Raw genomic sequence first — 23,523 nt, forward strand, 5'->3', positions numbered from 1 at the left:
CCTGTCCTGGAACTGCTGTGTAGACCAGCCTGGCTTCAAACTCACAGATATTCGCCTGCCTCTGCCTCCCAAGTGCTGGCATTAAAGGCGTATGCCACCAATGCCCTGAAATAGGCATTATTTTAAGACCTTGAAAGAAATATTAGACTGAGGCAGGAGGGTTGTGAGTTCAAGGCCAGGCTGGCTATGTAATGAAATCCTGTTTCAGAAAAAGAAAGAAATCTTAGTTCAGGTTTGTTTCAACACTATGCCCAGTGGCAGTTTAGGATTGTTTGGGAAACAGTACTGGCAAAGAGAGGATAGGAAGTGTGCTATGTAGACCCAAGTGTTAGTTTTTAAAAAGGACTGGTTTACTTGCAGCAATAAGATATATCTTTCACCTTTATATGTGCTGGGAAGCATTTAAGATGCTTGCAGTCTTGGGGTTTGGAAGATGGCTCAGTGGGTAAAATGTTTGCCATATGAGTGTGAGGACCTGGGGTCTGTCACCAGTACCACATAAAAGACAAGCAGTGTGTCTGTCCCTAGTGCTGGGCATGGGAGAGGCAGAGTTCCCAGCAGATCCATGGAAACTGCTGGCCAGTCAGTCTAGCCAAACAGTAAGCTCCAGGTTTTTAGCAAGTCTCTCTCTTTCTCTCTCTCTCTCTCTCTCTCTCTCTCTCTCTCTCTCTCTCTCTCTCTCTCTGAGGAACATAGTGAGAGAGGGGGGAGGAAGAGAAAGCAAAATAAAACAAGATGCTCCCAATTCCATGAACAACTGAATATATAACTTTTGTGTTTCACTAAATACTAACCAATTATCTTTTTAAAAAAACATTCTTTTTTTATTTATTTGTTTATTTTGTATATAACATTCTGCTTCCATGTATATTTGCACACCAGAAGAGGGCACAAGATCTTATAATGGATGGTTGTGAGCCACCATGTGGTTGCTAGGAATTGAACTCAGGACCTCTGGAAGAACAGTCAGTGCTCTTAACCTCTGAGCCATCTCTCCAGCCCCCCAATTATCTTTTATAAAACTGAGAAACAAAACAAAAAAGCAAAAAGCTGAGCTGGGTGTGGTGCCTCATACCTTTAATCCTGGTAGTCAGGAGGCAGAGCCAGGCAGATCTCTGGATTAATAGCGAGTTCTAGGACAGCTAGGGCTACATGGAGAGACCTAGTCTCAAGACATCAAAAACCAAACCAAACCAACCAACCAAACAAACAACAAACAAACCAAAGACAACAACAACAAAATGTGGATTTGGTGGCACATGCCTTTAATCCCAGTATTTAGGAGACAGAAGCAGAAGGATCAGGAGTTCAAGGCCAGCCATTGCTAGATAGTTAAGTCTGAAATTAGTACCTGAGATGCCATTTCAAAAAGAAAAATGAGAAAGTTAGAAGATTCACAAAGTTAGCCAGGCGGTAGTGGTGCACGCCTTTAATCCTAGCACTCGGGAGGCAGAGGCAGGCGGATCTCTGTGAGTTCGAGACCAGTCTGGTCTACAAGAGCTAGTTCCAGGACAGCCTCCAAAGCCACAGAGAAACCCTGTCTCAAAAAACAAACAAACAAACAAAAACCCAACCAACCAAACAAACAAAAAAAAAAAGATTCACAAAGTTAGAAGGTTCAAATCAGGTAAAGATGAGACAGGAAAATCATAGCCTTTGTGTTACACTGAGAGCCACCTGTGCTTGCTTTTAGTTTTGGAAGTAGCTCGTACAATTTGAGCACTGACAAATTGAATCTGTCCTTTATTTCAATTCAAGTTTACAAATGTTCAGGGGTTGAGAAGAATGGAGGGCAGGAAGGCAATAAGGGTGAGAAATTTAGTAAGGACAAATTATTGTCCTGGTGAAGCAGTATCATAATTATTATAGTAAATGATCCTGGTTAGTGGTGTCTGGATTGTAAGCACTTAAAGGATCAGCAATGAGTCGATTATGCTAGGAATGGTCAGTCAGTCAGCATCTAATTACTATAATGAAATAACCTGAGACAATTAATTTATAAAGAAAAAAGTTTTGTCTTGGCTTACAGTTTGAAATGTCCTAGTCCATGACCTCTTGGCCCCAGTGCTTTGGGCCTGAGGCCAGGGAACACATCATTGTCACCCAGGAGTCTGTGAGACAACAACTTCCTCATTTCATAGTAAGGAAGCAAAAGGGGAAGAGAAAGGGATAACATACACCACTCCATGGACACACCTCCATGGGCCCACCTCCTGATGCTTTCACTGCCTCCCAACAAGTCCAAATCGCAGTCCTGAGCTTATGTGAGCTCACTGCCTCTGCTCATTTCTGTCTCCATCTGTCTCTCTCCAGTTGCTGCATAGGCATGGTAAGAGCAATGGCTCTGACTAGAGCTGCTCACCTTCAGAAGAATCCTGCTAAGGACTTTCAGGAGCTGGAGAGGATGAAGGTCAGATTTTTTTTTTTTCTCTTAGCTTTGCTTTGTTTTACTTTTAGCAGATCTTCCAGGTCTAATGTATTCAAAACACACTGTACATATTTGAATTAAATAATTTCATAATTCTAAAATATTTATGTAGTCATTAAAACAATCATAATAGAAGTGGTGAATATAGCCAACTCTTTCAAAGTTTACACTCCCTTGATAATCTCTCCTTTTAGCCTTGTCTTATCCCCAGGGAATATTTGATCTATTTTCTGATACCAAAAATTATTTTTAATTTTCTTGACCTTATATAAGTGGAGTTTTGTAGAATATAGGGGTATATTAGGCCTGATTTTAAAAATAGTATTTATATATCTGTCTGTGTAAGTGCACATACGCGTGGGTGTCCTCCAAGGCCAGAAGGTGTCAGATCCCCTGGATCTTCAGTTACAGACAGCTGTGTGGCATGGATACAGGGAGCTGAGCTCAGATCCACTGCAAGAGCAGCTGGTGCTCTAGCCCCTGGCCTGCCTGTCTTGACTAAGCTTAGTTATTCTGAGACTCACTCATATTGTTGGTTTTATCAAAAGCTCACACTCTCTAGTGAAGAGTGCCTGTGTTATTATTCATCATGGCCAGTGTGGTATGAAGGTAGGAAATACTTTGACTCACAGTTTCAGTCAGTATTTAGCTGACTCCATTAGTTTGGACCTGCACCGAGGCAGGGCGTCAGGGCAGAAGAGATGTGATGAATAGAGATGCTCTGTTGTTCCTTCCTTCCTTCCTTCCTTCCTTCCTTCCTTCCTTCCTTCCTTCCTTCCTTCCTTCCTGCCTGCCTGCCTGCCTGCCTGCCTTCCTTCCTTCCTGCCTTCCTGCCTGCCTGCCTGCCTGCCTGCCTGCCTGCCTGCCTGCCTACCTGCCTGCCTGCCTACCTGCCTGCCTTCTCTTTACTCTTCTGGGGGGGGTCTACCACCCAACTCCCAAATAAATCACAAGGAGTCTTATTTATAAATGCCCAGCCTAAGCTTGGCTTTTTTCTTGCCTGCTTTTCTTTCTTTCTTTCTTTCTTTTTTTTTTTTTTTTTGGCTGCAAACTGCATGAGGCTTTATTGTTGTTTAATGAGCTAACCCCATGTTAGCTCAGGTCTTTCACCCACCTGCCATGGCGGATGGCTATCAAAGACAGCTCCAACCGGCTGCCCAACAAGCTGAGTGATCTTGTAGGGCAGCGTAAGGGGAGTGTCTAGGGGTACGCACAGGCTCAGGATTGGTGTGCCTCCAGGCTTGGAGGGCTTGCCCTGTGTTGATTGTCTTGCCTGCTTTTCTTAATGTAAATTATCCTTTCTGTCTTTTGCCTCTGGGCTTTTACCTTTATCCTATATTCCTTTCTTTACTTCTTATTCAGTGGCCGGCTGTGTAGCTGGGTGGCTGGCCCCTTCTTTTCTCATTCCTAGATCTCTTTTCTCTATTTTTCTCCTGTTTATTCTCTCTGCCCGCTAGCCCTGCCTATCCTTTCTCCTGCCTTGCTACTGGCCATTCAGCTTTTTTATTAGACCAATCAGGTGTTTTAGGCAGGCAAAGTAGCACAGCTTCACAGAGTTAAACAAATGAAACATAAAAGAATGCAACACATCTTTGCATCATTAAACAAATGTTCACAACATAAACAAATGTAATACATCTTAAAATAATATTGTACAACAATGCTCACCTCATGGCAACTGGGAAGCAGAAAGAGACAGACAAGAGGGGCTAGGGACAGGCTGTGACCTTCAAAGACAGAAGCCCCACTTCTCCAACCAGGTCCCACCTTCTTTTAGCCCATTCCTCACAAAGTTCTCAGTGGAATAACCCATCCATGAAGTTGGTGCCCTCATGTATACCTCTCAATAGCACCACCAGGTGTAGGCCAAACAGTCAACTCAGGAGCCACTTAAAGGGATATGTTCTGTCCAAAGAGCAACCTAAGTATTTTACTGATAGATATATATATTTTTATACTATATAAAATGTATTCATTGTCTCCTGATGGACAACTGAATTGTTTCCAACTTTTGATTATTACAGGCAAAGCTTTAATGTACTAATCTTTGAGCAGACATTTACTTTCTTCTCTTGGATAGGATGCATATGTTTCTAGGGTGACCAGATCATTCTGTCATTTGGTTCACATCCTCACTGACAGTTGATATAGCCCACATTTTATTTACAGATTTTATGTATGTGGGTGTTTTGTCTGCATGTACATCTGCACACAAGAAGAAGGCATTGGATCTCATGGGACTATAATTATAGACGGTGTGTGATATGCATGTCTATATTTATGTGTTCTCATGTGTATGGGACACACATGTTTGTGTAGGTTTATGTGCATGTGTGTGTGAGGGCCAGAGGAGGACATCTTGTATCTTTCATGATCACTCTTCCACATATTAACGCAGATTCTCTTATTGAACTTAGACGTCACTGGTTCAGTGAATATTTGATTGATACTGATATATACACAATACTTAGAAAAGTTTGGTGTGGACCTAAAAACCATGAATGTATTTGCTATTTTTACTTATTGTGTGACAGACTTTTCCTGAGGATACATAACACAAACATGTCTACTAACTGTAGATAGGGAGCCCACGGCAGACCAAAGTAATGACTGTACCAAAGTCCAGTTTGGTGAACCAATGAGTTTTATTGGGATTATTTATTGGAATACATGTGAGAGGTCACTTACAGGAACAAAAATCACTCAAAGACAGCTGTATCACCAAAGCCCATTCCAGCATGGGTGACAGCTCACAAGAGCTGGAAACCTGGAACATACTGCACAGCCTACAGACAGGTCAGCAGGTTGAAGAGTGTTATTTCCAGGTGGGTCAGTTGCTCTGAGCCTTTTTAACGCAGCTTATTTGGTCTCTGCTGCTGGGCTTGTCTGATAGTAACTCTGAACAGTCTTTACTACTTATACACTCTTGGGGAGGGAGGGTCTAGTGAATCTGGTCAGTTTCAGGGATTTCCTGAAGCTATTTTGAGTTGTTTATTTCCTGTATGAAGGGGCTTCCCTGCAGGATGGGTTGTTTCAGTCTCAGAAGTAACTCTTACCCAACATTATTGTTATTAGCAAACACTCATGTTAACATACTCAGTTGTATAAAATTTATTAGGATAGGTCATTTAAGTGTTAGTAAACCTAGGACTCCTTCTGCATCTGGTTTTATGGTAGTCACCAGACTTTATTTCATTACAACCCAAACCCACAAACCCTGTCAGTGAGAGCCAATGTGATTTAGATCTGTGTTGTAGGAAGACACTTACTTCTGTGCAAGCTTTTGAATTAAGTGAACAGAAAGGTTAGAGTGATTGTGCTTAGCAGGTCAACGGGAGACAGTGAGAGAGTTGCTGGAGTTTGTTTTTTTTTCCCCGGCATAGTAATTATGCTGTGTCTCTTTTCCAGAGAGAATGTTATGATTGGATCAGCACATGTTCACACCTCCTTTCTGATATCAAAGGCAGGAAAATACGATTGCTAACATATGAGGAAGCAGAGCAGATGCTTGGGGAAGAGGTATTTATCACATGCTTGTATTATTTGCTTGGTAAGGAAATGTGTGGAACAGTCATTAGTAAGATCATATTCAGGTTCCTCCTGCCTCTCAGAGAGGAAGTTGCAACATCTTTCTGAAATTGCTGTTCTGCATCCTCACTGAGGGCTCCGCTAGAAGGGGATTTGCTTCTCATCTAGAGTGTCAGTCACTCTTCTTCCTCCTAAGGAAGAGGCTCATCTACACAGTGTTCAAATAATTTTTTTTTTTTTTTGGTTTTTCGAGACAGGGTTTCTCTGTGTAGCTTTGGAGCCTATCCTGGCACTCGCTCTGGAGACCAGGCCAGCCTCGAACTCAGAGAGATCTGCCTGCCTCTGCCTCCTGAGTGCTGGGATTCAAGCGTGTGCCACCAACGCCCAGCTCAAATAAATTTAAGATTTGTTTTATGCCTCTGTGTGTGTGTGTGTGTGTGTGTGTGTGTGTGTGTGTACCCATGGAGGCTGGAAGAGGGCTTTGAATCCCCTGGAGCTGGAGTTATATACAGGTGTGCACTGCCTTGTGTGGATGCTGGGAATTGAACCTGGCTTCTCTGCATGAGCAGCAAGCCCTCTTCATGTTGGGCCATTTTTTTGTTTTTGTTTTTGCAGGACAGGATCTCCCTATATAGCCCTGGCTGTCCTAGAACTCTCTATATAAAGCAGGCTGGCCTGGAATTCACAAAGATCTGCCTGCCTCATACACTACCACCCTGGGCTTGAATCTATGTCTTAAGGCTTTCAGATGGAAGTTCTTGAGTCTTCTTCAGGCCATCTGTTTCTGTATATACCCTCTTTGCAGTCACTAGGGTTATGTCTTCTTTTCAGTATTTCATCTATGGAATATCCTCTCTCTTTTGTATCTTTAACATCTTCCCAGTAGTTCCATCTAACCAATCTGAAAATACTTTATAAATGTGGCAATTTCTTCCATTCTAAAAAAAATATGTTCTTTGATCTTTGCCTCATTTCTCCCTCTCCTTCCATCTTTAAAAAAATGATCTTACCCAGGGCCTAATGAATGCTGAGCATCCTCTGAGACACACCTGGCCCACAGTAGGTTCTGTTAAAATTCTAAATCTACTGTGAGTCACTGGTGGCTTTATTGCCTGCTCTAGAATCTTCAGTCCTTCATTTAATCTAGCTTCCCTTAGCATTTGGCTCTTAACTGTTCATTCCTTCGGTAAACTTTCCTTACAAGGCAAACGTTGGGTTCTATCCTCTTCGTGTCCACTTATCCTTGTTTTAGTTGTCTACTTCCGCCTGTGTGTGACACTGAGACTCTGTCCTTAGGATGTTCTCACTAACCTTCCTACATCTCTATCTGGTATTGTACTCATCCCATTTCTTGTGTGTGTGTTTGAGATGGGGTCTCTTGTAGCACAGATTGGCTTGAACTGTTTGAGATAGGCTGGCCTTGGCCTTGAACTTGTGACAGTCTTCCTTCGCCATCGTCTTAAGTGCTGGGCTTACAGGTGTGAGCCATCATACCTGGCTAATCCTGTTTTTAACTACCATCTGATTACCAGTGATCTCAGATCAGTGCATTGTGATTATTTAACTGCAGTCACATAGTCCTTCAGTCTCTGGAGGGCATTTACTTCCAGTGAATTATGAAGAAGCTTCTGTTGCTATGACAGCCATACCCCACAAGTATGATCTGATAGCATGTGTATTAATGTCCCTGGGTCTGAGAAGGAAAGAGACATTTCTGCATCTCTAGGATTTTAAGCATCACCTTTAAAAAAATGTGTATCTCCAACAAAACCTTTTCTGTATTGCCCAGATCATGGAGACATTTTTTTCTTCTGCCTTACCCTTGAGAATTTTTTTTTTTTTTAACTGATGACTTATCTATTGGTGGCAAACCAAGTTTTTGTTTGTCTGAATTATCTTTGTTTGAACTTCATTCTTCAAAATTTTTGCTGTGCTTGCAGTTAGCTCTATACCGGTATTCTTTTCCCTCAGTGTGATTGTTACAAAGCTAATGATGGGAGAATTCAGCTGTCAGTTCCTTTGAAAATAGCCCCTTTTTTATTGTGGCTACTTTGAAGGTCTCCTTTTGTCTTTGGCACTCTGCACCTCACTCAGATGTGTAGCTTACATGCATATGTTTTTTGTCATTATTTGAACAGGCCCCTTTAAGACACTGGACACCATTAACCTCTTTTCTCTTGGGGCTTTCCTGGTGGTCCTCTTCCACTTCTCAGGACACTTTGGGGATCCTTTTTCTTCTGTACAGTTTTATGTAACTAATTTCTGTCTTAAGTCCTTGCACCACCCCACAAGTTTATGTGGAAATGTGATTATTTTCTTGGCTCTAATTAGATGCATATAACTATTAAATATTTAGCCCAAATTGGACTCTCTGGACTCCAGATCTATATATTCCCACTTAGCTCTCTCAGTAGTGCCTTGAAGGCACACGGCCTAACCACAACCCATTTCACTCCCCACACCTGCTCCCTGAGCCCGTCCATTACTTCCACTAATGGCATCGCCATCCATTAATGACCTGTGTCACTTCAGATGCATGTTTCCCCTAACCATTCTGTTTCCATCTATTGGTCTGCAAGAATCATTCTTCAGTATCTTCTGCATCATCCGTCTTTTTATTGCTACAAACACTGTAGTCACTCTCTCCTTGTTTTTTCTTTCTTCTTTTTCTGATCTATTTTCCTATTGTGAGAATGATTTAAAATCAGATTAATCAAAACTGTTTTGCTGACTTTTGTATGTTCTGTCACCTTTCTGATACAGTCTAGTCCCCTGACATGAAAGTTCAGTCCTGGGTTACGGTTGTGCCTCATTGGTCCATTGCCTCAGATGTTCTGCCTTATGGAACTATTTCTCTTCTTGGAGCTAATTGCGTACCATAACTGCTTCTGCCAGAGCCCCTCTGAACCTTCCTCTCCCCCTTTTCCTACGACAAGAAAAACTATTCTACCATTATTGCCTCCGTTTTGATCAGCTTCTGCCACCCTTGTCCTCTACATGCTGTAGGTTGGATATTCTCACGTCATGCTCCATCCATAAGATTATATTATCTGCTAAATGGTAAGCCTTGTGAGAACAGGAGCAACTCCTACCACCATTTGTGTTCTTTTTTATTTTAAAAGACTTTATTTTTTTAAATATTTATTTATTATATGTACAGTGTTCTGCCTGTATGTCTGCTTATAGGCCATAAGAGAGCACCAGATCTCATTGTAGGTGGTTGTGAGCCACCATATGGTTGCTGGGAATTGAACACAGGACCGCTGGAAGAACAACCAGTGCTCTTAACCTCTGAGTCATCTCTCCAGCCCCCAAAAGTTTATTTTAATTTTAATTATGTATAGGTTTGTGCACATGAGTACAGGTGCCTGAAGAGGCCATCAGATCTCCCTGGAGTTCCTTGTAGTGATGAGCTGCCTGATAGGGCGCTGGGAGCAGTATGTGTTGCTAACCACTGAGCCATCTCTTTATGTCCTCCCCCGCTTTGTGTTCTTATCAATAGCAGAATACTCAGTTGTGGGATTTGTGCTCATTTATTATGAAATTGCTAATATTTATATATACAAATTACAGTTATAATACTGTTACATTGCACAGGAAGCTTCCAAAATTTATCTTGACCCAGATAAACCTTTTATTGGTGATGATTACGATGACGAAACTGAGAGTAAGGAGTCTGAAACTCAAGTACAGGAAGAAGTAGTAGAAGTAAAACAACAGGTAAGATTATTTGCTGGACAGAGTGACGGCTCCCTATAATCCCAGCTACCTGGAAGGCTGACACAGGAGATCACTTAAGCTTAGGAGTTCAAGACCTGGCAACACAGCAAGACTCTGTCTCAAAACAAAGTAAAGCAAACCAAAACCTGAGAAGATAAGCAAAAATGATGTGTGATTAGCATTAGTTTCTCCTTTCCCTTTGTCTTTTCGAAGACCACTTGCTAACAGATGTAGAAGGGGGAAGTAGCTTCCATGGAGTGACTGCTTCCACCTCCCCTTTCTCCATCCAGATGTTGCCACACATTCAGGTATACTGATTCTTTTTTCCTAAATCCAGATGTTCCCATAGCTTCATTCGCCTCTCACCGACATCAGCACAGTCCACTCCACTCCCCGCTGCTGCTTTGTTTTCTCTTTACCACAAGATTTCACAAAAACAAGTTTAACCTTCCCTGTGCCTCTGCTTCAGCTTCCCTGCTGCCTCCTTGTCTCTAACTCTTCTCATTACTCCAACTCTCTCTACTCCTGCTGAAAAATCTGCAGCAGTCAAAACCCACCTGAACATTTAAGTAGTGATAATACAATGACAGCTACCAGTAATGAGTGTAGATTATGGGATCTATGCTGTGCATGTTGCCCAGGATAACAACTTAGGGTTTACATTGCTTTGTTTTATAGACAAGAAAATGATGCTTTGAAGGGTTGACATTTTACCTAAAACCATATAGTTTCAAATGGCTGAACCAGCACTCAAACCCAGGCGATTATGGAAGAAGAGTCCTTACCAATTCCTAGACTGACTGCTGCTGTCTCTGGCTTAGAGCCCATGCTTGCCCGATGATCTCCACACATCTTGACTGATGTCTCTGCACATGGTTTAAGTGTTGCCATAGGGGCTTGCAGCAAGATGGCTGACAACCCGAGTTCGATCCCCAGAATCCACATACAGGTGGAAGGAAAGAACTGACTCCATGAAGAAGTTGTCCTTCCTTCATGCATGCCTGCCCCTACACAATAATAATAATAAGCAAAGTTTTTTTAAAAAAATGTTGCTTTGACCCTGAACTCTATTCTAGGTCTTCTAGTCAAAATAGCAGAAGTACAGAACAAAATTATGTAACACCCAGCCCTCTCTTTTCAAGCATTTTCTGTTTTGTTTTTGGTAAAGTGCTTGGTGTATGGAGAACCGAATGCTTTTTCATTTATTTACAGACAGCATTAAAGCTATCACCATCTGTGAACTTACTTCAGGCCCTTTCCTCTCTATTTCATAAGTACCTGCTCAATCTTCAAATACAGTTTCTATTTTTCTGTGAGCAGACTCCCCTTGTGTATGCACACAGCCTTTAGACTACACCTTTATGCTAACAGCCATTGTATGCCATGACTGTTCATCTTATTACCTGCATTGCCTGCTGTGCTGAGTTTCTGTATTAGTCAGGGGTTTCTAGAGGAACAGGACCTATAAAATAAAATAAAAAAAATCATTCTTTCTATATATGGCTGGAGGTTAGGATTAGGACTCCTGTTTTCCCATCTTGACTTTATAAAAAAGCCTTCTCATTCTTTTTTCTATGTCTCTATAGAAAGTTTATTCTGGGACCACCTTAGACTTAAGTCAGCTCTGTCTCTCTGCAGAACACCATTACTTTAGGAGTCTATGGTGGGCTTCATTCCATTAATCTCCTGGAATTTGCTGCAAATTCCTGGTGAAGGAGTGGACTTGCCAGGAAGAGTAAGAGCAAGCAGTCAAAGAGATAAGCTCCCTCATTCCATGTCCTTTATATAGGCTGCCAGCAGAAGGTGTGGCCTAGATTAGAGCTGTCCCGGAAGGCCTGAGGATTAAGAGAGCAGGTTGAACCCCTCTCATCTGCCATGTGGTGGCATGGGTGAGGGAAAGATGCCCTTGTCCCCTCACGCCTCATTCCCTGCAGCAGGTAGGGGACTTGATCCAACCCTTCACCAGCTGCAGCACTCAGGAGAACAGGCCCTGGGCCTCACCTGGGCAGCAAGGTACAGTTTACCCTGTAGATAGGGGTGTATCTCAATCCCAGAGGGTATGAGAGGGGCAGAGCTGGTACCTCCTCCCTCATCTGCCCTGTGGTGGTAGGAGATAGGGAAAGATGCCCTCTTCCCTCGCTCCCACCACCTCCAGCTGGTGAGGGAGCTGACCCTCCCCTTTTTAGCTGCAACATTTGGGAAAGTAGGCCTTGCACTTTGGGTAGCATAGTGGAGCTGACCCTGTTTGTAGGGGGTTTGGGGGGTGTGCAAGTGAGCTGCACATGAGCATGAGAGTTCTGGCTCGCCCCTCATCTGCCACATGTCAGCATTGGTGGGGAGAGATACCCCTCCATGCCTGAACCGACTGGGAGAGCTGCACCTGCCCCTTTCCAGCTGCAACACTCAGGAGAAGGGCCCCTGGCTCTCTCCTGACCCTGATGGTGTAGGTATGGGAGAATCAGCCTTGAGGGTATGAAAGCCGGAGAACTGACTCTGCCCATTGCTCATCACTGCAAGGGGTGAACCAGCCAGGACAATGCCAGAGAGCTCACCCTGGTGGTGAGGATAGGGTAGAGTTGGTGCACTGACCAACCCTGTAACTACCCAGGCCCAGAACTGGGGTTATAAGTTGGCTCACTCCAACATCCACCCATCCATGATCTGCAGGAGCATGTGAAGGGGCTGGTCCTGTAAGCCCAAAGCTGCAGGATCTCCACGACACAGGGCAACAACAGGATATCCAAGAGGAGGCCCAGTGAGGGCCCAGCATCGATAGTGTAGCAGAAACCAGAGGCCTTGAACCAGACCAATGACTCTTTGAATGAATACTTGCAAGTAAAAATATATGGATAAAAGGTTTACTGTGTGATTCAGTGTGTCACACTATAGCTTCCATGACGAGATATTTTTCCTTTTCTTTCATTTTATTCTATTTTGGGGGGAGGGCTGCAAAGACAGAGGGTTGGTACAAAGGGATGGGGAAGTGAATGGGATGGAGATGCATGATGTGAAAGACACACACACAAAAACAAATTAAAAAAAGTTGGGTTTTGTTTTTTTCTGAATCTTTCCACTTCAAATGATTCAATCAAGAAAAACCCATCACAGATGTACTCAGCAATTGGGGTATTAGTTGATTCCAGATGTAGTCAAGTTGACAACCAAGAATAGCTGGAATGAACCTCCTTGTTTTGGTTACTCGTCTCCCCCTGTCCCCACTCCCCCTCCCTCCTTGCCGGTGTTCAGAGCAGGTCTTCACACATTGTTTGCTGACTGGGGACAAATGGAAAGCTAAGCTGTCAGACAGGGTTCTGGGTGACTTGCTCTGCTGTGTGACACATATCAGCTGGCTAACAAGTCCTTGGTTTTCCTGTGCTCTAGGAACCTTCAACATCTGTAGAAAATGAAAAAACCATACGATACATTGGAAAAGATGAAAATATTCACTGCAAACCTCTGTTTGAAGAAAATATATTTCAATCCTGGGTATGTAACTAAAATCCAACTAGGAAATCTAAAAACTACTCCTTAACGTTCTTTGAAAACAATATGGGTCTAACTTTTAATTCCTTTTAGTGCCTTTTAGTAGCTTTTAGTTCCTCCCAGGTGACTCCTGGTTAATGTATTTTGCAGAAATTTTTTTGTCTTCTAGCACTAGCTTTCTAGACTTATTTTTCCATCTTGACTTTACAAACAAACAACAACAAAAAACCCCACAACAACTCATTATCTTCTCTATGTCTCCATAGAAAGCTCATTCTGGGTTTCTGTCTCTCTGCAAAACACCTTTACTTTAGGAGTCTATGGTGGGCTCCATGCCATCAGTCTCCAGAAATCTATTATACTCTATGTGTATGCTCATGTGTGGATTTTTCTGGGTTGGGGGAGGGGCTCAAATTGCTCAACCCCCAAAGCAGGAGACTTTCAGTTGTTAGGAGGTGTGAGTCATTAGCCTCGGTGGTTTCACATGGGACCGAGGAGCTGCGGCAGCATAGTGGAGCATGGCAACTAGAGCACGTAGGTGGAGGTCAGGCCTAGAGTAGAGGGGATTTGTAGTGAGTTTATCCAAGGGCGTTGTAGGCAATGAAACCCAGCAATGGTGGAAAAACTCAGAGAAGTCATGTAGTGTACAGCGGGGTGAAGGGAGTACATGGCGAGTTATAAGTGCATTTCCCCAAAGTGGAGTCTTGTAAGAAGTTTTTGAAATAATGCTCTGTTTCTGTCATCACCATTCTGAGGCAAATTTAAGAAGTAACAATACAAATGGAATACAGAGGTTTAAGGAAAGCTCTTGAAAAAGAAAATACAGAACTGCCAGACCCAGGCAAAGCTGTTCTTCTTTAAACATTTCCCTGAAGTAAAAACCCTGATGTTCCATCCAGAGGAGGTGTTGGAATCCAGCTTTGTAGACAGGCAGGAAGCAGAGGGGAGCTAGAAGTCTGTAGCTTGGGAGCAAAACTGAGGACCATTGATGGTGTGGTACTCACTGCTCTGGGATGCCACCTGTGTTAGTCAGCTTTCTATCCCTGTGACCCAGTGCCTGAGAAGGCCAGATGAAGGGAAGAAAGATTTGCTTTGCTCCTGTTTCAGCCGTTGCCACTTGCCCGTGCTGCAGTGAGAGAAACAGTTTGGTGAGGAGTGTGCCGTGGAGCAGTGCCACCTTCCCTAGGGGCAGGAGACAGAAGAGAGAAAGGAAGAGGGAGAGAAGGGAGAGAGAAAAGGTGGGAGAGAGGAAAGAAAAGGAGGATGAGAGAGAAAAGAGGAAAAAAAGTGCTAAAATAAACCCTTTGGGGCATGCCACCAGTGACCCTAGCCCCTAAAATCTCCATCATGTCCTATACTGCCATTACCTTGGAACCAGGCCTTTAGCATGTGACCTTTGAGGAGGACATTTCAGACCCATTAAGCAGCACTGTCTTGCCTCTCCTCCCTGGAAAAGGTTACTCTTGCCTCCAGGGATGGCTCAATTTCATTAATTCTGAAAGCTTTTAGCATAGCAGCATTTGGGGGCCCTCACTGGGCCACAGTCATTTCAACATATCACCACAGAGCAAACAGTTCAAACTGAGACTTCAGACCAACTGGTAGAGATACGCAGTGTTTACATCCAGCAGGCTCTACCAGACAGCTACACTATGTCAGGAGATACAGAATGTTTACATTCAGCAGGTACTACCAGACAGCAGCACTGTGTCAGCTGTGTGAATAGGGCTGCCTGTAGCCCAGCTACTCTAGCCAGCAAGCAACATACTAGAAACAGGCTACATGAAGGTCATCTTAAATTCTTGGGTTCTGACTATCCATAGAGTCATAAGCACATCATGGGTTTTGCTGGATCATATGTGAATACCCTTGGGAAGGCAAACAGGAGACAGACTTGGGCTCCACAATATTTTCAACCCAAGATTAGACATTCTCCCCTCACCTATCATTTGGGCTGAAGGACTGGTATGAATTTTCATTCCATAATACTATATACCCCAGGAACAGATATTAAGAGCAGTGACTTGAAGGGTGGTGGAGGCAGAGGTAGCAGGTCTCTGTGAGTTCAAGGCCAGCCTGGTCTACAGAGTGAGTTCCAGGACAGCCAAGGCTATACAGAGAAACCCTGTCTCAAAAAAACAAAAATAAACAAACAAAAACTCAAACCAAACCAAAACACAGCGACTAGTTTGTTGATTTTCTAACAATGATAGGAAAGGGCCCTTAAAGTACATGGCTCCAGAAAAGTATGTCCTAGACAGACAGGGCCCAAAATCTGGCAGGGAGTTTGGTGCTGAAAACCGTATCCATAGGAGGCCTGCCTGAACCCATCCCTTTTCAGAGGCACTTCCAGACCAGAGTCGTTAGTCCAGTCCAAGGCCCCTTAGAAAAAAAAAGCTGGGAGGAGTGAGCCCAAATGCCAAAGGTAGGTCTCAGACAGAGACAGGCTTAAAGCTACAGTGCACAGGCACAGGCACAGGCAAGGAGAGTCCAAATGCACCTTTAAGAGCCGTGCCTCCAAGTTTATCTCTATTGTACACTTGGGAGGAAGAATGTAAATGCTGGAAGGAAGCCATACAAACAAACAAGGTGCACCAGGCAGTGACCTGTTTTGTTGCATCTAAATCGGGGTTCGGATCCTACCCCTGACATTTTCTTTGCCTGGCAAGATTTACACCTCTAAGCAAGAATGACATTCCCTACAGAATATAAAAATCTTACAAGATTTTGCAATGTTTTGTGTAAAGTGAAATTTTCAGCAGTGAATTTTAGTAACTAACTGAATTATTTTTTCTTTGATTCGTTAGAAAAACATATTTACCCTTCTTTTTTATTTTTATTTTTGTGTTTACCCTTCTTTTAAAGCATTTCCACATTTCCTTCTGTTACTGTTTCTCCTACCCTTTTGTTTTTTTTAACACTTCCGTCTTTCATATCTACATGTAGCATGAATAATTTGGAATCTGTTGTGCTATTTGGCCACAGGCACTATCTATGGCCTTTTTTGATGTTAGGCTTGTGAGTCATCATGTACCAGATAAATATGAGCGATAGAAAAGAATATTCTAGACAATTCCTGAAACTGGACTACTAACTGTTGGGACTCTCAGTTCAGTCACCTCACATGTCTTCTTTGTCAGAGAGAACCAACAAGCAAAGGCATTATGGACCAAAAGTATATTGAAATAATGGCTGTAATTGAACATATGCAGGATAAGCTTAAGTGAGTATGAGACACCATGATGGTAAGAAGATAAAGACGATGGGCCCGAAGCGTGGCTGAGCAATGCACGCTTCCTGGCTTACCTTTGTCCTGCTGGGTTTGGTCTCACTAGTGGGATGAACAACTGAAAATCTTTGGCCAGAGGCACTGAGCTACTGTGCTGTGATGAGAAAGTCCCTCCATAACCCTCAGTGGAGGTGGGAACTGCTGTGGGCATTTGCAAGTGTTCCTTTGTCAGTGAAGGGGCGAGGAGCAATCCCAGTCAGTGGGATTTTGGAAGATGACTTAAGGGAAAGAATGGAACTGGGAGAAAGTATTGTGTGTGCTTGAGAAAGAAAGTTTCACAACCCAGAGTTGGGAGGATAACACAGTTAAGATGCCTGATGAGTTTGAGAAGACTCTGTCATCCATACATAGCATATACCTTACATTTAATGCTTTATTACATTTTTTTACTTTGTGTGCATGTATATGTGTGTGCATGGGTATCTGTGTGTGTGTGTGTGTGTGTGTGTGTGTGTGTGTGTGTGTGTGTGTAGTGTCTGTGTTGCACGTGGAGGTCAAAGGACAGCTTCCAGAAATCTATTCTTTCCTTTTTTTCATACGGGCTCAGGGGATTGAACTCAGGTAGTTGGGCTTGGCAGCCATACTTCTACTCACTGAGCCCTCTTGCCTTAACACATACTCTCATAAATACAAAAGCATATCTAAACTAGTTTTCTTGATTGTAAATTCTGGTTTTAGAGGTGTTAGAAAAGAGGGGCCATTACTGGGTTTTGTTGAGTTCTATCAATTATGTGAAGCAAAAATGAACTACTTCTGTTGGTGGGGAATTCAAATAGACCAAAGTCAGCTCTCACTAAGAAATGAGAACCATGTTGTATTAAGTGACAGTGTAAGTTTAACTGTACATCTGGAGTAGCCCCTAGGCCCTCAATTTTCCATTCATCACTGATACCCCCGCTTCCCATGTTTGCACCCTTCAGCCAGGTCTGTCTTCTCCCATAGCAGTTTTCACGTGAGTTTCTTTATGAAGGAAGGATACATTTTCACTCCTCTCTGTTCTGTTGTGTTTCCCTGGACTTGGTCCACGTCAGAGAGATGGACGCCAGGGCCAGACGGGCAGAGCAGAATTATGACAAGGCAAATGAGAAGCTTCATCATACCCTCATAAAAAACAGAGATCTGGAGAAGGAATTAGAAGAAATGGCCAAGAAAGTCAGAAAGGAGTCACGTGTAAGAATAGAGGACCCCAAGGAGGAAGAAGAGGACGAGGACAATGAATATGAACAAAAAGAGGAGAACCAAGGAGAGGAATACAGACATTCGAAAAAATCCTCAAAGCATTCAAAGAAAGGTGAGATCACTTCTGTATTTTTATAACGAAAACGTGACTGTACCACAAATATTTTTAAAGATCATGAGTATTTTACATTTATTCATTCATTGTGGGGAAGCCCCACACACATGCATGTGAGTACACCCCACTTGTGTGCATGTGCATACCACATACACACAAAATAATAAAGTTTAAAATGTAAGTGGAGAGTGACAGAGGATGACACCTGAGATCAGCCTCTGGCCTCCATACTTGCACGGGTGACTGCTCCCCCATTCATGTACTACATAAATGCATACACCACACAAAGAAGTAGCAATAGAATTTCATAAATATATTTATGGGAAAAACAAATGTAAAATTTGATAGTATACATAGCCATTCCTTTAAAGCTTGCAACTACTTCTATCTACCTCGTAGTGTGTACCTGTATCCCAGAGGCTAGAACATTGCTTTGATCTCATGAATTTGACCCCAGTCTGGGCAAAAGCAAAACACCATCTTAAAAACAAATAACTATGGCTGGCAGGATGGCTCAGTGTCTAAAAATACTCAGGCACAAGACTGATGGCCCAGTTTCAGTCCCTAGAACTTGTGTTAAGGTAGAGAGAGAGGATAGACTCTACTAGAAACACTGTCTTCTCACACTAGACTATAGCAATACAACCCCGATGTGTGCTTGCATGCCCATGAGCACACGCAAACACATGCAATGCAGCATGCAAACCAAGGTTACTAAATGTAAGGCAGAGATGACACCCAGCCTCATCCTCAGCTGAATCCTTCAGACAGCCTCTGTCACCTTCCCTTCACATTGGGTTACTTTTCAATGCTCCTGCTAGGGAGAGCAGGCTTGATGACCAGAGGTTCCCGTCCCCACCCCAGGGATGCATCTCATGCAGGGCATGTGTTCAGGAGGCAGAGAGAAAGGGCAGGAGACAGAAGAGAAATGCAGGAATGAACAAATGAGGATGCTGAAGACTCGCTCTGTTCGAATGTTCTCTTTTTTGTTACTTGCCTACACAATCCTTTATCCCAAGACCTAGAATCAAATAATTAACTGGCCACATGTAAATGTTGGGAAACATTCTGAATCTCAATAACCAATTTTGGGTCATTAGTTGGACTTACTCAGGCCAAATGGAATTTAAAAACAGTTTTTTAAATTAAAAGCCTTTAGTACACATAAGACACCAGTCACTAACCATATTCTAATTGTTTTTGTCTTTTTAGAAGCACAGTCCAAAGATGAATCTAAGTCTGGATCCCGGACTAAGTCTAAGTCCAAATCCAAATAGCTTCTTTTGAGACTGGTTCACAGTGGCTGTGCCTCTGAACATGCATAGTTATTGCTGAGCTGTGGAGTTGGCAATACAGCTCACATGGATGGACTCCCTTAGCAACAGCCGTTAGAAAAGCCACACTGTCCAAGCCAAGAATGTTTTCCTTTAGAAGCATGGCAGAGGCCACAGGGAGTCAGTACATGAGTTTACCTGCCAGATTAAAAACAGTTTGTGCAAAGGTATGCTGGCCTCTTCAGTTGATTTCCCGAGAGTTCTGTCAAAAGTGTTCATTTCCATGAAGAAAAAAGTGCTGTAGACTCAGCTCAGGTGGGAAGGAAATAGGAAGGTTCATGTTTTGACTCAGCAGATTGGATCCTGCTCGTTTGCTTAGATTTCAGCCACAGATTTGAGTTTCCTGATTTGAGGCACCCTTGTGATCTCTCTGATCTTGATAACCCTTTAGCTAGCTAGGGGGTGGGATGCTGTTAATCTCATCTCTCAGAAAATGGGACTGAGCCCCAGAGTGGTTATCAATCTTCCTGATTCCATAGATCCCCCTGGTGTGAGAGCCTCACCTGGCTAGATTTGTCTAGACTATCTGCCCAGCCATGGCTTCCTTGGCTTCCTTAGTACAGCTCTGTGTTCCTGAAGACTCACCAGAATCTGTTTTTTTCTTTCTTTGGCAACCTCATTCATCTGCACTTTTCATGTCCCAAGTCTGTACGGACACAGAAGATGGTCTGTCCTGTAAAAGTAAGCTGTAAATGACAAATGGATATTGTGGCTGTCACTCTGATGGGCGCCCTTCTACACTGCTTCTGGCCCTTTGGGGTATGCATATCTTTCTGGCTCAGTCATTGTTGGGAAGATTGCTGCAGTTGTTTTAGTCCATATGACTGCTGTTCCTTTGGCTTTCTCTCCTAGATATTTAGACCTTTGTCTGACCATGCATCCTCAGAAACCCATGGACTCCAGAGTCTCCAGCCTTAGATAGACCTACCCCTGGTCACCAGCAGAGTATGAGGGATGGGTTCAACATTGCTTAGGAGTTACCTGTGCCCACTGGACAGGGTCAATTACACTTTGTTCTTGTATAGGAAAGAAAACATGAAATTCATCAGACAGTTGGGTGTGCTCATAGTCCAACTGATGGCCAAAGCCAAAGCTTTTACTTGTAGCTTCCAACTTCTAGGCCACAGCCCTGCTTTCCTTCTACCAAAAGACATCCCTTGATGACACTGGCAAATCTGGGGGCTTTTTAGTTTTGCATGGTTATAGAATTATTTCTATTAATTTTCTACTTCATAGGAATGAATGGCATTCTCATACAAATTAGTAGCTCCTATCTGTGAAGCTTAGAATGTGTCAAATCATATCAACTCCATCAGGTAGAAGGTACTGTTTCTAAGTGCTATGTCTTCTGCTGCCTTGATTACCATGGAATGTTTTGTATCCAGAATTTAATTGGTTGGTTGCAAGCCACAGAAACTTAATTTTGCAGGATAATTTATTGGAAGGATTTGGGGAAGCTCAGGTAATTGAAATCTTTAAAAACTAGAATGATACTAGTGACCACAAGCATCTTTGGAAGATATCTGGTATAATAATTGCTTTACACTCCAGATTACTATGAAACAAATTCCAATCATTTCTTCCATCTTTGTCTTATTCAGCCAATGGCTCAGGTTCCCAAGAGAGAAAAAGTCTATCTCATAGTCAGAGACCACACCATAGATATATCAAGGATGCTATTCCAGTTTCCTTTCTGTTGTGATAAAACACTGACCAAAAGGGTAGGGGTGTGATGGAGTAGTGCGTATTTCAGCTTTCACTCCCATTTCAGAGTTCATCATTGAGGGAACTTAGGGCAGGGAGCCAAGCAAGAACTTGAAGCAGAAACCATGGAGGAATGCTGCTTGCTGGCTCGCTCATTGGCTTATGGTAGGTAACTTTCTTATATGGTCAAAGGCCACCTGCCCAGGGCATGGTGCTGTCCATAGTAGTCTGGACAATGGAGTCAATCCCCCATAGACATATGCACAGGCCATTTGCCCTGAGCAATCTCATAGTTCAGATTAATTTCTTGGGTAACTCTAGGATTTGTAAAGTTTGACAGCTAAAGTTAACAGGACAGATGTTTTATGGGAAGTTTTACAGTCTTTCAGACCTTGCTATACTTTCTTGGGTCTCTCAATCAATGTATCGAGAGGAACTCTTTGCTGTCCATCCCTGGCACCAGGCTGTTGAGGTCACTCGTGTTATGTCAACAGTCAGATGGGCAGACACATCTCTAGTAGTGAAGAAACAGATTGGCTGTCTTGCGGCTGTGACAGATAATTGAGAAAATGAATTAGCAGGAAGAAAGGGTTTTTGGCTCATGGTTTCAGGCCAGGGCTGGCAGGTCTGTTTGGGCTTTTAGTGAAGCAAAGAATCACAGCGGTGGGAGCATGTGATACAAACTATTCCCATCAAGGTGAATAGGTAGCTGGAAGTAACCAGAAGGGGCCAGGGACAAAAATATACCCTTCAAAAGCAGGGCTTCTTCTATCCACTTCCTCCAGCGAGGCCTACCCTTCTTAAGTCACCACATCCCAGCGGAAATGCAAGTTGCTTCTTATTGCCTGTCACAGAAGTCAATGCAGAAACAAGATTTGAGCTGAAAAGTGTACTTTATTCAGAGAGCAAGCAACCTGAGATGGCAGCAGATTAAGATCTCAGACCCATCTTCAATCTGATCTCTAACAGATCTAGGGAGAAGTGGAGATGGTGGGGGTGGAGGACAGAGACAGTCAGCTAATCATGCTAGACTCAGTCTTGCCCCTCTCAACAGAAGGTCAGTGACTTATCGTGATGGATGTCTGTGCTTCTCTGGCTATCATTCCTTGTATTTTCCCCTCAATCTGTAGATGTTTGGATTCACACACTTCTTGAAACTCTAGGTTAAGTTAATTTCTGTTGCCATCAGCAGTGTTCTCTAGCAGCACCGGGGCTGTGGAGGGTGGTTAACTTGGAACAAACCATTAGCAGTATATGCTATGCACGTGCAGATTCTTTTCTCCAATATTGAGTACAAGTGTGTCTTTATAATACAGAGTATGAAAGTGCCCATAGCTGTCCTTTCTGTGCCCTGTCATTTTTCACTCTCAGCAGTGACTCTCATATCCATAAGATCTGTATCACACGAAGGACAGCACCCTGACACATGCCCCGGCAGATTATCAGCATAACTTCTTACCAGTAAGGGAATTCTCCAAAAATTGTTTTATACATTAAAGTACACTGTATATGGTGGCAAGCAGTTAGGACTTGATATGACAATTTCTGGGTGTGTGTGTGTGTGTGTGTGTGTGTGTGTGTGTGTGTGTGTGTGAGAAACAAGTGCCACAAACAGAATACCAGTAGGAACCAAAGTTGGAAGGCGTTAGGGTTAGGTAACCATACACAAGAACCTATAGGTTCTCTATAACCTATAGGCCAATGGTTCTCAACCTGTGGGTCATGATCACTTTGAGGTCTCATGACCTTTTCATAGAGGTCACCTAAGAGCATCAGAAAACACAGATATTGACATTATGATTCATAACAGTAGCAAAATTACAGTTATAAAGTAGTAACAAAAATAACTTTATGTTTGGGAGTCACCACATGAGGAACTGTATTAAACTGCACTAGGAAGGTTGAGAGCCACTGCTCTAGGCATTAGTTACATTGGCACAAGCGATTCTATTTTTATTGTTGGCTTTGAGACAGGGTATTACTATGTAGATGTGATGGTTAACTTTGAATCACCCCAGAAAAGATTGATGAGGGATTATCTACATTAGGTTGTCCTGTGGGTATGTCTGTAAGGTACTGTTTTAAGTTAATCAATGTGGGAAGATCAGCCCATAGTAGGTGGCACCATTCCCTAGGAAGGGAGTCCTGAACTGGATGAGTGAATAAATTGAGCTGAACTCAAGCAACTAAGCATCATGGATTCATTTCGTTCACTCGACCATGAAGTAACCAGTTGCTTCAGGTTCCTGCTTGCATTTCTACATATAATATGACTAAGAGTTACTTCAAGTCCCTGCCTTAATTAACTTCTCTACAGTGATGGACCATAACCTGTAATTGTGGGCCAAAACAAACCATTTCTCCTTTAAGTTTCTTGTTGTGGAATATTTTATCATAAAAAACAGAAATGAAACTAGGACAGAATTGGTGCTGAGGAAGTGGGGTTGTTGTCACGACAACCCTGACCATGAGGCTTTTATGCCTTTGGATTATTTTGTGGGGTAGTTTGGAATTGTAGGCTTGAAAGGTTTTTAAATGCCAGCAGCAAAGCTTAATGGGCTGTTTGAGTGAGAGTCTGAAGAATGCTGAAAGATGGGAGATCTGTATCTTAAGCACAGGTTTACCACTTGATTTGATAAGCACACTGATAGGGGCTCACAGAAAGGGCTATAGGATCTGCAAAGACTTTGTTAAAGGAGCCAGGTAACATACTGAAGGAAGCCAGGAAGACATTTGAACTAAG

At 42.9% G+C, this 23,523-nt stretch overlaps 2 protein-coding genes across 2 annotated transcripts in view; both read left to right on the forward strand.

Moving 5' to 3' along the window:
- The window catches only part of LOC100774601 (axonemal dynein light chain domain-containing protein 1), a 70,020-nt gene extending 50,624 nt beyond the window's left edge, over nucleotides 1-19,396 (forward strand). Inside the window, exons 19-25 of the mRNA XM_027417324.2 lie at nucleotides 2,314-2,410; nucleotides 5,837-5,947; nucleotides 9,554-9,676; nucleotides 13,058-13,162; nucleotides 16,300-16,382; nucleotides 17,480-17,739; nucleotides 18,955-19,396. Coding sequence (XP_027273125.1) covers nucleotides 2,314-2,410; nucleotides 5,837-5,947; nucleotides 9,554-9,676; nucleotides 13,058-13,162; nucleotides 16,300-16,382; nucleotides 17,480-17,739; nucleotides 18,955-19,019 — 844 coding nt within the window. The 3' untranslated portion in view covers nucleotides 19,020-19,396. The remainder of the gene's footprint in view (nucleotides 1-2,313; nucleotides 2,411-5,836; nucleotides 5,948-9,553; nucleotides 9,677-13,057; nucleotides 13,163-16,299; nucleotides 16,383-17,479; nucleotides 17,740-18,954) is intronic.
- Tdrd5 (tudor domain containing 5) overlaps nucleotides 17,606-23,523 on the forward strand; it is a 74,298-nt gene continuing 68,380 nt past the window's right edge. Inside the window, exon 1 of the mRNA XM_027417322.2 lies at nucleotides 17,606-17,739. The gene's annotated coding sequence lies outside the window, so the exon portion shown is untranslated. The remainder of the gene's footprint in view (nucleotides 17,740-23,523) is intronic.

This window comes from Cricetulus griseus, chromosome 5 (assembly GCF_003668045.3).
Source record: "Cricetulus griseus strain 17A/GY chromosome 5, alternate assembly CriGri-PICRH-1.0, whole genome shotgun sequence".
NCBI lineage: Eukaryota > Metazoa > Chordata > Mammalia > Rodentia > Cricetidae > Cricetulus > Cricetulus griseus.